The sequence below is a fragment of the Choristoneura fumiferana genome, chromosome 14, assembly GCF_025370935.1.
Source record: "Choristoneura fumiferana chromosome 14, NRCan_CFum_1, whole genome shotgun sequence".
NCBI classification, from domain to species: domain Eukaryota; kingdom Metazoa; phylum Arthropoda; class Insecta; order Lepidoptera; family Tortricidae; genus Choristoneura; species Choristoneura fumiferana.
The window spans coordinates 5,445,318-5,462,409 of NC_133485.1; the positions used below are offsets into that span (position 1 = coordinate 5,445,318).

Sequence of the window (17,092 nt, forward strand, 5' to 3'; positions counted from 1 at the left end):
AACGAGCGTCTATTGCATTTCGTAAGCAACGAATGAAATAGCTTCTGCTCTCACGATCACGAAATGGGCATGTGTTGAATCGAACTAAAGCTGATTTCAAGCATTTTGATTGAAATTTGTATCGTTGCCGTCGTGACTTAGCCAATAAACGTAATCGTATAGAAATTATATGTAAGTACCTACGTTCAAATTAAAGTCTTACTAATGAATCGTTATAGTGGCGAGAATACCAGCATACGTTTACTTTAACAACATTTTTTTTGCTCGAGTTGATTTATGAAATAATCAAACATCTATTGGGTTGGGTAAGCAAATCACCGCCCCAATTTGTTTAATGAATATTTAATAGCGGACGCGGTTTGAGATATCAATGACTGACGTTAATTACTTTGTTCATGGTTATAGCGTTTGTTTTATATAACAAAAAATGGATTAACACCCTTCATTTAGCATTTGAACGAGGGAAATATAAACGTCAAATAGTTGGTCGGAAAGATTTGCAGAGCTCGCGTGCCCGCGTCGGAAGATAATCCCCGGCCATATTGCCCGCCTCGAGGTATTTCTCGCTTAACTTGTTATTAGCATCTCTGAGACGCCGACCCGATCCGTCCAAATCAATTTAAGCTCACCTTTCTCACAAAGAAAATATTACCGTAAAGCCTACGTCGGTTATCTTCACATTCAACTTCACCTCAATGTCCATTTCGCATTAAAATGTGCTTTTAGAGGGTCACTCGTGTTCAACACAGCTTTGTGTACAAAGGTGGGTAGCGCGCGGACTGGGTAATCCTCCCAAGCTTAGCCGGCGTTAGCTATATAGATTACGTCCTCATCGCTCATTTTGTAATCTGCCAGTGTCACACGTTTTTCTTCTGATTTGCTTGGCGTTGTGGAACAGAGAAATCTTTAACCATAGTTATGATTGATTATGGAGTCATTCGGATTGTGTTCTAAATACGCCACCGCTGCCACATACCGCAACTCTTGTTTGTCAACAGAGGAACAATTGCTGACTAAATGAAACAAATAAAGTTGTTCAACGCATGTTGCTGATTAAAAATGCAGTCGAGTCTTTCAAAAATAGAAAACTCACGTCTTTCACGTGATCCAACAAGTGGTTCCGAGGATTGTACTAAAGTTCGCACTACTGATTGAGCGATGTTTTATAATGCGCGTACTGCAGTTCATATCATAATAATAACCACCTAATGAGTCACCGGTATTAGATGGCTCGAGTTCATGGGTCCAGTTCACGCGAGTTACCTCCAGTGCGTGTCGTAGCTTAATAATATCATTATAGTTCGAAATGTTTAACACGATAATGCATAGAGAGCCATTACACCAGCTTATTACGTAGCGTATAAAGTACCGCAATTTACTCGCGAAACAACAATTTTGATGTAGCTGTAGCGGAGGCGGAGTTACTACATGATTACGGAACGTGAGATAATCTAACGCCATTATCACCCCGTCACTGATTAACTCGTGACACCACAGACACTGGATTTTGTTAACTTCCCGTGTTAGCACAGTAGCCAGGCCAGGCACTATTTGTTCGTGCATGTTGAGATTAACTAATGTAATTAATTTAGTCCGTGGCTCAATTTAGGCGTGTTTAATTTACAGCCTTCGAATGATTTTATAGAAACCTTTCGATTGCTCTCTAACTTATACTGTCTCGTCTTCAAAAAAACTCAAATTGATATTCATTTTTCTTTGATGCCAAAAGTCACATACTTTTTCTAGTAGTTGCATCTTCCGTAGGGGCGGGCACCGCGCCAAGCAGTGCGGCCGTAAATCTCGCTTGGACCAGGCTCGCATAGCACCGAGGAGCCAATCAGCCGGCCTATTGACAAACATACGGCTGGACGTAATGGAATCCGCGATTTATATCGCTACGGATTTTCGTATCTTTCGTTCGGATTTCGCATTCATCCAGAGCTTTAAAACGTATCTAATGGAATCACTGGGATGGATTTATATGCAGCGGGGCTCACAGCTATAATATTTTATAACGAAACTGAGGCACCGAAGTTTTTAATTTAACGCAGCTTGTGTTATTGTTGTTGGTGGCATTTGGAATTAGATCGAATAATTCGTAACGATTCGATGACAGCTTTCTATCTTTCCGTTGGTATTCGGCGTCTTCAGTTCAATACAGTTAGAAACTTTTGTTTCTGAGTAGGTAGAAGGTTCACACCTATGATCAAGAAATAGACAAAATGCGAGTCGGACTCGCGCACTGAGAGTTCCGTACAAATTTGTAGGTGTCTATGAATATCCGGTGTTAGCAGAGTCCTGCTCCTAAATAAAATATACGCAGTGTGGGGGTCGTTTTTAGATCGATTTATTTACATGCACAGGCAAACATAAAAATTCAAGATTAGGCATCAGACTTTTCTTATTGGTTGTGCTATAAGAGCTGTCCTACCGTCATACCGATTTTCTAGGATAACTATTAGTAACACCCTGTCGATTTTGATTCTCCGGTATTAGCGGTATCCCCGGAATTTGCATGGAAACATCATTTGAATGAATATCTTTTGATTTCGCGAGCGGTAGCAAACCCTGAGTATTTCATATTAAGTTCAACTTGATAAGAAATAGGGCCTTGACAGACGAATAGATGGGCAAAAGGACGGACGGACAACAAAGTTATCCAATAAGGGTTTCGTTTTTGCCGATTGCGATATGGACACTAAAAGTTAAGTGTAACTATCTTTATCTAGGTTAGCAATAAAACTGATATTACGCTACGCATAACAATTACACATTATTAAACGGATATATGGCACCATTTACATAAATGATTCGCTCTATAATTAAATACGGGCAAATAATGACTGGTGCCACGTTTAATCTAACCATGCTCAATTAAATTTACATTTACATAAAATTCTGCTAATTTCAGCACTGTCTATCTATCTAGGTAATACCTTTAAACGAGCAATTCTTGTATATATATAAATATATTTCGGGGATCTCGAAAACGGCTCCAACGATTTCGATAAAATTTGGTATGTAGGGGTTTTCGGGGATGAAAAATCGATCTAACCTGGTCTTATCTCTGGGAAAACGATTGTTATCGAGTTTTAGCCCGAGCAAAGCTCGGTCCCCCAGGCATCGATGGAAAGCCTGCTTTCAAATAAAAAAAACCGCATTCAAATCGGTCCACCCGTTTAAGAGCTACGGTGCCACAGACAGACACACTGACACACATAGCGGTCAAACTTATAATAACACCCCTTTTTTTGCGTCGGGCGTTAAAAAGAAGATAGATAGATAAAGATATGTAAACTATTTGTATGTAGGGGATAATCTCTGGGTCTGGAACTACTGAACCTATTTCGAGAATTCTTTCGTTAGTAGAATGCACTATCTCTTGTTAACATAGGATACTTTTCCCCGCGAAAGTACAAAGTAACCCGACGGAGAAGAAGTTGCGGACGACTAGTTTACTTTAGTTATTGCGGCTTTGGCAACTCGAAGTTTTTTAAGATAGCTGTTACTTTGCTTTAACCAATACCTTAACTTAATTTTCTGTAAAGTTTAAAGTGTTGTTCAGTACAAAAATAAATTAAGGGGATCTTTGACAGTCACAGTTCAATCGTCAGTCTATTCAGAATTAGCAATAAGTCCGAGTAATGTATGTTTCGTACCATCATTTTGGACTTTGTGATATTTTACACTTCAAATTTGTACCTATCAATTTGTAGAGTCATTTGATGGCTCTACATATAGTTCCCTACTCTCTCAGATGCTAAATTCGTGTAATAAGTTACTGCTTAAAAATTTGTAGTTTTGATATTCAGCAGAATGTCTCGCTTGTTTTGCCTCAAACAGTATGTGTATAATGATTGTGCTAATGAGACTCGTATCTACCAATAGTAGATTGTATAACAAGAGCATAAAACGGCCATTTTACCCGAGGCGTTCATATAGCCACACGAGCCGGTACGGCGAGGGTGGATAGACACGTTGAGGGGAAAATGGGTTTAATGCTCAAATTCTTCACACTGCTTTTCACTTCGATTCAATTAAAATGGCTCGTCTACAATCTACTATTTATGAAACTATTCACACAATTAAAACACTTACTATACAGTCTTAAAATCTATAACCAGAAAAGAGCGTATCTTCACGGAACTTAACGTCCTTTTGCCGAGAAGCGCAGTTTTTCGGCAATAACTCTAAAACGGTATATCCGATCATGTTGAAACCAATTTTCGTTGAAATTTATTAAGCGTTACCTTTCTATATTTTTTGCATATTTTTTGGACAAACGGTTTACAAGATAGAGGGGGGGGGGGGGACACAATTTTTGCTACTTGGGAGCGATTATTTCCGGAAATCTTCACTTAATCAAAAAAGTTTTTGAAAACCTACTACTATGTGCCACACGTTGATGTGAGTTAAAAAAATATTTTTTTCAATTTCTGTTATATGGATTGCCCCCCCTATAAATATTTATTTTTGTAATTTAAGTACAAAACTAAATAGCGGCTTTGACAAGACATCTGTACTCCAAATTTCATTGATAATCTTGTAGTTTTCGTATAAAATGCCTGTGACATACGGACGGACGGACAGACAGACAGACAGACGGACTTGACGAAACTATTCCGTTCCGTTTTTGCCATTTCGAATAAAGGCCGTAGCGTAGAAGTACCAGGCTGGCATAGAATAAGAGCGTGTCGTAAAATAGTTACGAGGAGTTATCAAAAGGGCGTAGTAAAACTGGCGTCGACGACGGCGCTATAAACTGCCCGCTGAAGTAATCTCCCTGTTGCGCTGCCCTCCTAGTCATGCTTATTATGTTCACTAGTGGTTCACCACGTTTTTCAACATTTTGAAGTTCAATTGATTTTCTGTAAGGGTCTTTCCACTTCCATAAATTACGGCACAGAGGGGGGGTTTGTGACATGGGAACAAAGTAATTGCAATTTTCATAGCATGAGTACAAGCGTTACATTTTTCAGTGCGTGCCTTTTACGCACCTTTTTGTGACAGTGACACATGCTATGATGAGTTGACAAACTCCAGCCGTGCGTCAGAGTTGACAAACACGTTCTTTATGATAATTTAGATTAAGTATATTGATTTTTCAAACTCTTGTCTTTATCATTCGTTTATTATCTTTTAACTACTTGTAAGTGCGGCTTGTTAGGGTTTCACTTTAACTTTAGTTGTGGTACAAGACAGTACAAGTCCGTCTAACAGTCGTAACCACGGATTGTTACATAAACGACAATAATCTAGTTATAAAACACACTAAAACTATTTTAAATGAATGCAGACAACAAATAAACAAAAATACTTTTGCATTTATAACATTGGTATGGACAAGTATGGATTAAGTAGAAGTAAGCAAGGATGGATGCATAGGTACGAACTAATTTCAAACCAGACGAGACTTTTAAGTCAGACAGTCCTTACGATACTAACGCCATCTAGCGAAATTCCACATGTCAAAAAGCCCTATTGCATTGCGGTAAAAAGATTGGAAGATAAAATTAACTAGTAACATTGTAGCAAATTTCAGAATCCTCTAATTGCTTCAATCGGAATCAGAATTCCGAACTGGAAGCAGATTTTGAAAGTATTGCACATTTAAATTAAATGCTATATGTATAACGGTACCTAATAAATGTTAATGTACAGTAAATTTGCTTACCTAAAGCGTTTTAGATAAGAGACGTGAGTAAAATTTTACAATATAATGACATCAGCATAAACTTTATTGGGGCCAATTTTGAGGTTTTAAATTGAAAAATAGGTAGGTAATATAATAAAATAACTAATTTATAAATGATAGCGTCACGGCGTATTAATTGGCTTAGTATTTATTGCAAAAAGCTCTCCGTTGGTGCTTAAATTTGGAGTATTTTTTTAATGTTTTTTTCGGTGGCAAAAGAATACTTTCATCCATGAACACATGTCGGTGGTCAGGTTCAACATAAAGGTGGCTAAGGTACCCACCTAGTTCTGTTCTTACTCCCCCTAAAAGGCTTAATAATCGGGTTAACATCGCGTTCTTGTCGTTGTTTCACTTTCAGATATTCCTAATTAAGGAGTAAGAAGTCTTTCTTTGTGTAAAGAAATCTGTAGTTTTTGTGTTATTTCTAAAGCTTTGGAATTATCTAAACATTTTTAGGTACAGCCATTCATGTTCTAGCTTTAACGTGCACGTAGCTAGGTTTACGCCTTGGTTTGTGCGAGTATCGAGCTTATCTACGCTTCTTTACGACTGTTTTACGATTATTGCCTCTTTGAATTGGTTATAACTTCGTACGATATGAAATTTCTATAAAGGAATAATTTTAAATGGACATGTTCATTTAAGAGGTTTTACTGCGCGGTATTAATTTTACTGCGGCCTATGGCACTTATTGAAACGGGTATTATGTGTTAGAAATCTTTCGAGGATCTTGTTAAACCGCAAGAAACCAATGTCGATAAATGTTTACTATCAAAGCTGAGCGGAAAACTATCTAAATGTTGTAAACCAACTGAATATTGACTTTTAAAGTAGGTACTTGCGTAGTTGTCTCTGCATCTAAATGCGGCACATTATGTATTTAATATATGTAGTTCTGTTGGTAATACATATAAGTAACATAATCTGCAACAATGAATGAGAAAAGTAACGATGTATTGTTGTTTCCAGTTTGTAAATAGTTGCTGTTTATGCCTCAAACGTCAGTCGGGAGGTTAAGAGTAGCAGGAGTAATATCATATCAATATCGCAAGTAGAACGAGTATCACAATGTTTAGATCGATCTGCTGCACCTGTGAAGAATGATCGTTGCCGTTGGCTCATAATATATCTTACTTGACTTGCTTGCCGGATACACTTCTCAACAAAGGTTGTTCCGAACATGCGCCTCGTGAGAGCTCTATTGTGGCCTAGAGAAGCGTGCTTTATATTTTAGGTTGTAGAACTTTTGATATTCATAAATGCTTGTTATAGTGTAAATGGAATAAAGATAATGACGTTGACTTTGAAAGTGGACGTCAGCGGGTAGCGGGGCCGGCAGCAGCGTAGCTAGCGTTTTCTCTGTTCATTGCATGTGCTGGCAGGTATTAACCACTCGGCGGAGTTCTCGGCCGCGCAACAGAGAACACGTTCGCCGCTTCACTACCCACCCCTCTGTCTGCTGGCGTCCAGTCCGCGGCCTTAGACTGACGTGGCCTTAAAGTGTTGAGGCTGGTCATGATGTTGTGGGAGCTAACGTTTGTTGTGTTGTTGCAGGGCTACAATGGTGTTGTCGTGTGTGGGGCGCGAGGGCGGGCGCGGCGAGTCGGCGCGCATGGCGGCGCCAATGAGGGAGGGCGCGCCGGCCGGCGGAGCTCGCCCCGCGCCCCACGCGCACGCCAACTTCGAGTACGATGACAACGAGTGGGATATCGGCATCGGCGACCTGATCATAGACCTCGATGCCGACATAGAGAAAACTGACGAGGCGGGCGGCATGGCGGCGCGCGCCGAGCCAGACGCGCAGCGCACCGCGCTCAAGATGAAGATCAAGCGCACCAAGCCCGGCACCAAGAGCTCCGAAGCCAAGCACGAGATCGTCAAGTCGAACGAGATGAACGGGGAGCCCAAGCAGCAGGGCGCCGCCGTGCCGCCCGCCGCCGCCAAGCGCGGCTCCGGCGGCCACCGCAGAGACAAGGCTAGAGACAAGCACCACCACCCGCATCCGGCGGCGCCGCAGCCGCACGACGTCAACGGCGTGACGCGGCCGCCGCTGGCGCCCAACGCGCCCGGGCCGCCCGGCGCCCCGCCGCCGGCGCCGATGGCTGGGCCGTTGGCCGCTCCCGAGCCGCGCCCGGCGCCCGCGCCGCGGCTGGACCCCAAGCCCGTCGCGCCCGCGCCGCCCGCGCCCGCGCCCAACCCTCCCCCGCCCGCGCCCGCGCAGGTGCCGCCGCCGCCGCCCGCGCCGGCGCCCCACACCCCTCACACGCCTCACACGCCACATACACCGACGACACCTAAACCTGAACCTGACGACTCACGGCAAGAAACGCCAAGTTCACAACCACCGGCCAAGAAATTAAAAACAGAACCCAAGGTAAACCAGTTTCATATACTTTCACATCGAGAGTTCGAGGAACATCCATCCGAACCGATAAAAAATAACAGAAAACTCTTGTGTATCGGTTCTTGGACGTCCCTTGTGCTCGTTTTTGTGTTGCCGCAACATGAGCAGCGCCGATTTATGCTACGCTTGTATTTTGAATAGGACACGTCAACATCCTGTCGTCGAATGTCGTGTTATTTATCACAAAGTCACGTTTCAATGAGGGAAGTTGAAGCAATAACTGATAACTGTTATATTTTGAACATAGTAATAATACATTATTTTGGCACAAGTTAAGATATTGATATAATAGTTGTGTTGTAGCTGTAGCGTAGCTATAGGAAATGGAAACTGAGAAAGCTATTAGAATTCAAAATCCATAGTTAATGGGTTTTCCGTTAATGCCGCACTAATTGTCCGATTGCCCTCCTCAGGGTTGTATCCAATTGTTTCGGGGTAATCTATTTAATTGTTCGGGTTTAGGGCTGTTTGCGAGCGTGATTGAGTGCAAACGTTGGTGGGAGTAATCCGCGCCTGTCGCCTGCCGCATAGGTTCATTAATTCCCCCGGCACCGCCGCTGCGCTGCCAGCACAATACCCGCTGCACTCCACAAATTAATGCGATTGTGGCTCTGTGGCAAATAAGGCTGTATCTTCGGGCACTGCAGATGTTTCCCGTCAGGCACAATAGGAAATTGCATCAATGCCTACATCGTTCCAAGTTACTCCCCATTTATTGGCGACCCACTAACTATCAGCTCGTGCTTACGTAAGCTATTGACATTCGATAAAACCGCCGGGCACATCTTGTGGGCAGCTCAATCATGCGAGCACCTGCATTGTAATACTTGCGGACGCCGAGACGCCCGAACAAATGCATGTATATTTATTGCACGTACGCGATGCAGATCATTAATCAAGTTGACGTGAAGGCGAAGTATTGCCAAAGGTTTATGCAAAGTTATTGCGCCCAGTCTTATGATCTCATCACGTTTTTAACCACATCAAATTATGTTCGTGCACCATCGCCTGTTATCGCCGAGTGCAACAGCTGCTTGAGTAATATGAGACGTCGCGCCACAATATTTTACGACAGCATTAAATTAGAGCTCTGTATAAAAGCGAATCATATATTGCTAAAACCGCACAATATAAGAAAAGGGCGCCTCCCTTTGCTTTTCTAGTCATTAAGTATTCGCGCTCGGCGAGGGGAGGGAGCGAACACATCACAGTCTCCGAAATTCCTTTCATTAATCACTGTCAAGGGCTCTAAAAATTTCTGAAGTTCTTGTAAAATCAATTTAACGTCGCTACCCTAACTGGAAAAGTTTGTGCGCGAAGCGTGATAATTAAGACGAGATATCAATTTGAGATCCTCGGGCCCTCCGGCTCGTGGCGTGACTGTGCATTTTAAATCCTAACCCTTCCGAAGCTTTGATTGATTATTTTCATTGTTTAGACGATCAGTACGTCTATAATAATTCATATTACAATCGATAGTTTCGTTTAGCTCTCCGTTCCCTTCGTTTATATTACACACTGGCCTCCCTCACACGAAATCTATAAACTGGTGACTATTGTCAGTTGCACTAATACTTAATCTATCGCATAATATACTATTATAATGAGCGAGTTTCGAATAAGGGGCGGCTCCCTCATCAATAAAACCATTTTAAATTCCCCACGTCGCTAATACGCCTATTGAAATTGACGGGACGAACACCAAAAAAAAAAACATTTTGTTTTTATTCATGAAGGTGCGTCGGTGTAAAAAGTGCCTTTGAATTTGAAATGAAACCCCGTCGGCAAATTAACTACATAATAGCCTTGATAATAGCGAAGTCTCTCTCCGATAATCCTTGTTTGAGCATGCTAATTAACGTGCATGAATACATAATACTTGATTAAACAATTTGAAATATCAGTTTGATATTAATGCTACGTAATTACATGTCTGTTATCATGAAGTATTAATAAGATCAGTATCGGACGAAGAGCGGTGTCCGATGTCGCCGCGAACGAGGTTAATAGCTCTGCGCGCCGATTACACTGATCGCTCTGAATAAATTTACATCTTGATTGGTGTTGATCAGCGATCAGTGATCTAGGCATGCTGCGGGTGCCTCGAAGCCGCGGACACAATACAATCCCCCTCCACTCACAATTTAAAAACACGGTCAGAAAATCGGTTAGCGCCAGTGTTCGAATAATCAAATAGTTGTTCAGCGGAGCCAAGCTCAATCAAGCGTGCAATTATCCAAACAATGATTTCATATGCATTATTTAATTTGTCATTATGCACGCCCGGAGCAATACCCCGCTGATTGGTTCACTGGGGAAACGTATCGGAAATTTGAAATGTTATTGCATAAATCGAAGGTATCATGAGTGATAAATTCTGATGAATTTTTCGCTTCAACGACTTTATTTATTCGCCGGAACGGACGTATCGCGTTACCTGCCTCTGGCGTATCATCATTTATTTTACAAAAACGTAGCCGAAACGCCGCCATTCGACTATTGGATGTGGATGTCGTGAAATATTTTTAATAACGTGTACTCGAAATAATTGATTGATGCGATAAAATAAATCGCCTCTCGGGCTTGTAATGGCCCCTCTCAGGGCCGCGGAACGAATCACAACAATTACTGCAATGACTGCGGAGCGATAATTATTTTAGCTCGGAACGTAACTTGACGCGTCGACAGGCTCGCACGCGGTGAAAACAAAAAGTCTCAGAAGAAAACGCCGCCCGACAAAATAATAATGAAAATTACGCTGAACTTCTGTTCTGTCTAATGCAGCTCTCGCGTTTAGCCTTTCTTTTTCATGTGTTTCGGCTTCTCTTTTAATCTTGTTTTATCCGTAAGTAGACTTTGAGTCATTATTGGCATTATTGACGTCGCATCCAGTATTAAATTCGAACGCGTTATTAAAATGAAATCATTACAGAGTTAAGTAATCAGAATGACAGTGATATGTTTGATGAAGAGTGAGCGAGGAACAGGGTGGCAGAAGGCGGCCGCGGGTGGCAGGCAAGGCAGGCACAAGAGCGGTAGCGAAGCGAGCCAGCTGCCGGCGACTACTGTGTAATTATTATTGGCGTAATTAGGATGTGAGGCCGCGCGCCCGCGGCGCCGACAGCCGCTCTGCTCTAACAAATGCCATTATTATTTCCGCTTCGCATTATACTTCGCTGCGGTTTGTTACGTTCTCGTTCATTATGTCATGAATCGAAACAGTAATAAATAATCACTCCTCCGTGTCAAATTGATTTAACATTCATCAGATATCATTCCTCCGAGTTAATTCAAATTATCCGTCCGTCCAGTTTGTTTACTGTTATTTGTTTAACGGTTTCGTAATTCTATTCGCTATCAGATTTAAGATGTGAAGACCACCGACAGCTGTTGTTTAAGGTGATCTCAATTTCCAACACTGATTATAGATCGATCTTTTTGTGTAGCAACATTTGTATTTCATCTTTAAAACCTCCCGTGTCTGAGTTGCCATAAACCCATTTAAGTTGGTCGGTGTTGCATCGGTCGGGCGAGTCGGGCTCGTTGGGCGACCGGTCGCGCGACTAGTCGGTTGTTTTGTCGGCGCGGCATAATCCGCAGCTGGCGTGTACCTGGTCGGCTCTTTGTTCGAGTGGAAAGTTTTGCTTGGAGCGAAACGTGGGGAGCAGATTTGTCTCAGTAATTCGGAATTTATAAAGGGGGAACGACTGTTATTATGAGCAGCCAAGGGCCCAAATTGCGTCTGTGATGTGAAGATCTGCTATAAACCTTTTCGACGATAAACCCTCGACCCTTGCGTAACTGGAACTACTTATTTCTATTGCGGTCATCCCGCGACAATAATACGGCTTCGTGCCTCGATCGTAATCGATAGAATAGAACTTTTTGTCGAATCTAAACAAGATCAAAGTTGTGCGAAATGCATAATTGTACCGCGCGGCTGATGCCTATGTAGCGACGAGAAAAAACGACGACTAACACTCGAGCTCAAATGGAGTCGCTGGACCAGTTCGTCGACTAATAAAACCTTCACAAATACAATATAGGGGAGCCGAGGATCAAAAGCCGATTTTTTGTTACATTTTTTTTATAAGCCGCTATTTTGCCCTCTTTTGTGCCCGTGTTGTTTACTAATGGGTTCTGTTGGGTTCGACTTAAGATAATAACTCCGGTTTTTTCTCGCCCATGTGTCGTGAAGCGAGTTTTTGCCGCCGGAAATGCGAGAACGCTGTTGGGTCGGATTAAAATATATTTGTTGATCTTTCGGCTTAATCTGTAAACGGGCGACTGGTGAGCGCCATGTTTTCGTTCCCGCACAAAGCCGAGTGCGCGAGCTCGTTTGCGTTCTTTTAAACACGAGGATTCTGTAAATTGATTCGAGTATCTCCCGGTTGATCTCGATATCTCATTCGGGGTCGCGCCGGCCGAGCAATAATCGTTATCGCCGCTTAATCAATCACCGCACTCGTTTAATTCCCCAATATCCTGTGTTCCAACTAACAATTACACGCGAGGGTCCCGTATCGCGTATCACAGGGCAGCGGTGCCAATAACATAAATTGTCGCGGGCGGTCGGAAGTGTCCCTCGCCCCCCTCGCCGCGTCGAGATTGCTGTCGACTCGACAATCGATATTCAATCTCTTTGACGTTTTATACGCTCCCTACTTTCTTACTTTGTGTCGGCATTTAGGGTAGATGATTGGGATCGCAGCAGTCTCAGATGCCTTGTTCGACGCCTGCCGAGCCGTTTATCCTCTCGAATGTTTTATTTTTACCTATCCAACTGCCTCAGAAATAGTAAACAGCTCTTCGCTGTTCGACAGCCTTTTTGGACGTAAAGTCGGAGCTTATCGCGATTACTGTTTCTACTAATGAATGCTAATAATAACAAATAAAGGTGTTGAAACATATCCCGCATCAAAGCGGTAATGGTCTAACCAGTTTGTAAATCATGTTCAAGTGTCAGTAATGTAATATACGCGCTTCCATTATAATGAAAGATGTTTGTGTACGAACGAGAAGACATCTGTTCCGCTGAGATTTTATTCAGTAGATCAGGCAGCTATTCATCATCGCAAATGTTTGTTAAACACGCTCGAGCTTTTAATATACGCTAACGATTAGACTGAGCTCATAATTACGACATAGTCGAACTAATTAGTGGATTCCGAGGCCTGGCGTTCGTGCGAGCGGGCGAGGCGCCGGCAGACATCGGTCTGAGGTAATTACAATCCGACCCGCGTCGCTTATCCCGCCAACTTATAATTGAAAGCTCGGTGGCCCAAAAGCTGAAGCGTGTATCGTGTTATTGGGTGCGCATATGTAATTTGTTTGTTAAAGATGGCACGCAGTTATATCCGCTCTGAATAATTAAAATTCATCCCTCAATGGGACGCGGGGTGGGTGGGCGGATCGATTCACAGCGTTGTGTGTATATTAGTTTGTGTATGCGTACATGTTAGGGCAGCCACTTTTGGGCTATGCGCCCTTGGTAGCGGGTTCTCGGCTCGTACCCGCAAGTTGTATCTCGAGCCGCTCGGCGCAGCAGGGCTACTACGAAACTCGAAGTTCGTGTCGTGCGATCCCTCTTGCTCTCGTATTAAATAGTATAAGTGTTAGAGGGACCGCATGACACGAACTTCGAGTTTCGAATTTCGTAGTAGCCCTGCAGACACGCCGCGCGGGGTCACCGCGTGCTTTACTGCTGCCAGAGCCTGTTTTACGACCGACCAGGGAATAACCGCCGTTTCTATCATAGCTCTGAAGAGAACTTTATAATGGAGAGAAGCTATTAGCGTTCAATACGCTTTTTATTTCGAATACTTTCCGTTACTGAAAGTATACTTTAAACTCGGCTCTAAAGGACACGGTCCGTCAAATAAATTTACGAGTATCCTTTGTGATGCTAATACCATTGTGAGCTTAATTTTAACAACACTTTTTGAGTTGTAAATTATTCATAGTAGTATCGTATTGTGACGGTGGCTTTCTCCACTCAACCATAAGTAGTCTGTATTAAAGAGGAGCTAACGAATTGATTTACTTCATATTGTGTATATGTAGGTACACATACATGAACATATTAACGGCTGTGACTAGAAAACCGTGCGAGCGAGCAATTTAATATAAATACACGTTCCATTTATAATAATTTATATTTTATTCGTGTTTGCGTGTTCTATTCTATCCATAAATACATTAAATAATTTTATTATAAAGTAAACTGTAATTTATATATTTTTCTATGGACCTAGGCGCTGAAACCAATAACTAAATATACTTGGGCCAGATATTATATTTACTAAAAGGCGCATTAATGAACAAAAGCGCACTTTTATTATATCATATAATATTTATTATTCTTTATGAAGTATACTCTACTAAAATTTATTCTAAAATAACACAAGATATTCCTTAGTTATATCAACACGGGGTTACTGAGGAAAACATATCAAACACGATATAGTTTTATCTTATCATTCACTTCAAATATTAATGTACCCCAAATTTAACAAAGTAAACAAAAAGCCGAAGGTATCAAACAGGCAAATGAATCGCCGACTTTATTTATTTAGTTGCGATAACATTTTGTTAAGGGGATCCCATGCCCCAATGACCTTCGATCTGAATTCCTTGGTTTTCTAATGATTTTTGTAGCTTATTATATTAACAACAACGGCTTTAAGCAATGTAGTATCCCATATTTACTTCAAAGTTCATTGTTTTCGAGATATTTGGCATCAAAGTTGAACAATTTTAGGCCAAAAAACTGGTTTTCTGGTCATAACTTTTGTGTTAATTAGTTTCAAATGAAAACCCTCGACCAGTTTTTAGAGACGTCAAAGACGAACCCAATTGTAGATTTCGTGTATGTTAGATCTTTCACGAATCAAATAATTCAGAGAATTTAAGCAAATAACTAGTTTTTTCAGACAATTAAATAAGTTCACTTTATTTTTTTTTTCAAAAATCCGGTAGACAAAGGAGATAAAAGATTGGAGAACCGATAGCCGTTTGACTTATAATTCTATCTGTAGTGCAAAAGTAGGAGATACGATTCAAAACTTGTCAAATGAAAACCTCGGGTAGCCCCTTAAGAAAATAACTGTGTGAGTAAAATATTCATCGCAAGCAGCTATTTAAGTAACTTGGCCTCATTATTTCGTGGAGTAACTTAATAGATTTGTCCATGCAGTTTAACGACCTCCAAAGTAACGCTGGAATTAGTATTATAAAAAAATAATGGGACAAGTTAGCAATTTAATATAATAGACATTCCATCTATAATATAATAATTTACGTTTTGTGCAAGCGACTTGATGTAGTAACTTATTAAACAATTTGATTTGAAATCTAATGTTTTGTTACTCGTAAGATAACAGTTTTTCAACCAAGAAAATGCCTTTTCCTTATCTCTAATTCGGCTTTTTCTTTATATACTTACTTATACTTGTGAGTTCTATTCTAATCGTCTCTATCCTCTTAGCTGAGGCACCGACTTCGTACTGGTAGAAAATTATTTTCATGGTTTTTTGTAGTCGGTTCAATTTTTAGTTATACTTAATTTTTTTTTATTGATAATAAATCATGTTAAGGACTCACTTCCATCCAATGTCGAGTGGATTGAAATTAGGCATTAGGTGAACTGGTGAACGACAAGTAAGTACAATGATATTGAACAAATGTTATCTATCTTATCTTGATATCTTTAAACGAGCAATTCTTGTAGCAATTTCGATGAAACTTGCCTTGTCAGGGTTTTTAATAAATAAAATAAACAAGGGTTTTTGGGGGTAAACAATCGATATAGCTTGGTCTTACATATGGAAAACGTGTTTTCGAGTTTCAGCTCAGATAATACATATAGTGCTAGCGGTAGGTACGCCGAAAAACGTATGTGCTTTGTGTTCGAAACAATAAAAAAGTAATATAGCTCATAACTGTAATGAAATGATATTAAAGAAAAAGTATCTGACAAATTTGAATGTAATTAACCCTTTATTCCATAATATTTTGACGCGGAGCTGGCTCCACGCAACCGGCGCGTCTATTTCCGTAACACTATTCTATACGTACAAAATCTGGCTGCACGTTTTCCTCCTGAAAATACTCGTAATTTGAAGCAAAGCCAAAAACACGACGCATTTTGTTGACAAGCGACCTAACGCCGCCCGAAAATACTGGCCACATTCGATTTTTTAAAACATGCGCGCGAAAAATAAACTTTTTTTATTAATCGCGGTTTATCTGATAAGTGTCTGAAATAAAAACAGCCAGCGCTCTGCATGTCGGGGCAAATTGACTTAATTGCTTATTTATGTACGGCACGTCCGAGCACAAGAGTGCTTAAACAATTAATGAACATGCATGCAAATAGGGGATGCGGCTTGCTCTTATCATGTGTCACTCCCCCCCCCCCCCCTTTTACTCGTAAAGTAAAAAATGGTTAAGTGCGTGTCGGACTCGTACACCGAGGGTTCCGAGCTTGTTACAAAGTATGATGATGATATCACAAAAAAAGGTCTAATTAATAAAACAAATATTCTCAGAAACCAAATTTGTATTGAAGTCTATAAACAAATCAAATCAATGTCAAGCAAAACACAATATCTGATGGCCAGTACAATGAGGTTTCAACATTAATAAACCATTAGGGGTTGCTAAGACGATTTTACGATTCAGTGATTTGTTTGCGAAATATTCACACTTTAAAGTGCAACTTTTCATTAAAATCGAGCGTCCCCCCCCCCCTCTAACATCTAAACCGGTGGGTGAAAAAATTTGAAAAAAATTCAGGATGGTAGTATACACTTACAAGGAAATCTATAACGGCTAAGTTTGCTCGAAAATTATTAGTAGTTTAAGAGTAAATAGCAGCCTAGGTATAAAATATACCCAAACTTGGAAGATTCCGTAAAAAATACGAAATCCTTAGAAAAATATTACTTTTTTTTGTGACGAATGGCATACGGAACCCTATTGCTCTTAAC

At 41.1% G+C, this 17,092-nt stretch overlaps 1 protein-coding gene across 4 annotated transcripts in view; it reads left to right on the plus strand.

Moving 5' to 3' along the window:
• LOC141434860 (uncharacterized) overlaps nucleotides 1–17,092 on the plus strand; it is a 117,187-nt gene that overhangs the window by 33,480 nt on the left and 66,615 nt on the right. For all 4 annotated transcript variants that reach the window (XM_074097319.1, XM_074097321.1, XM_074097323.1 and 1 more), the window contains one exon: nucleotides 7,253–8,072. In XM_074097319.1, coding sequence (XP_073953420.1) covers nucleotides 7,260–8,072 — 813 coding nt within the window. In that variant the 5' untranslated portion in view covers nucleotides 7,253–7,259. The remainder of the gene's footprint in view (nucleotides 1–7,252; nucleotides 8,073–17,092) is intronic.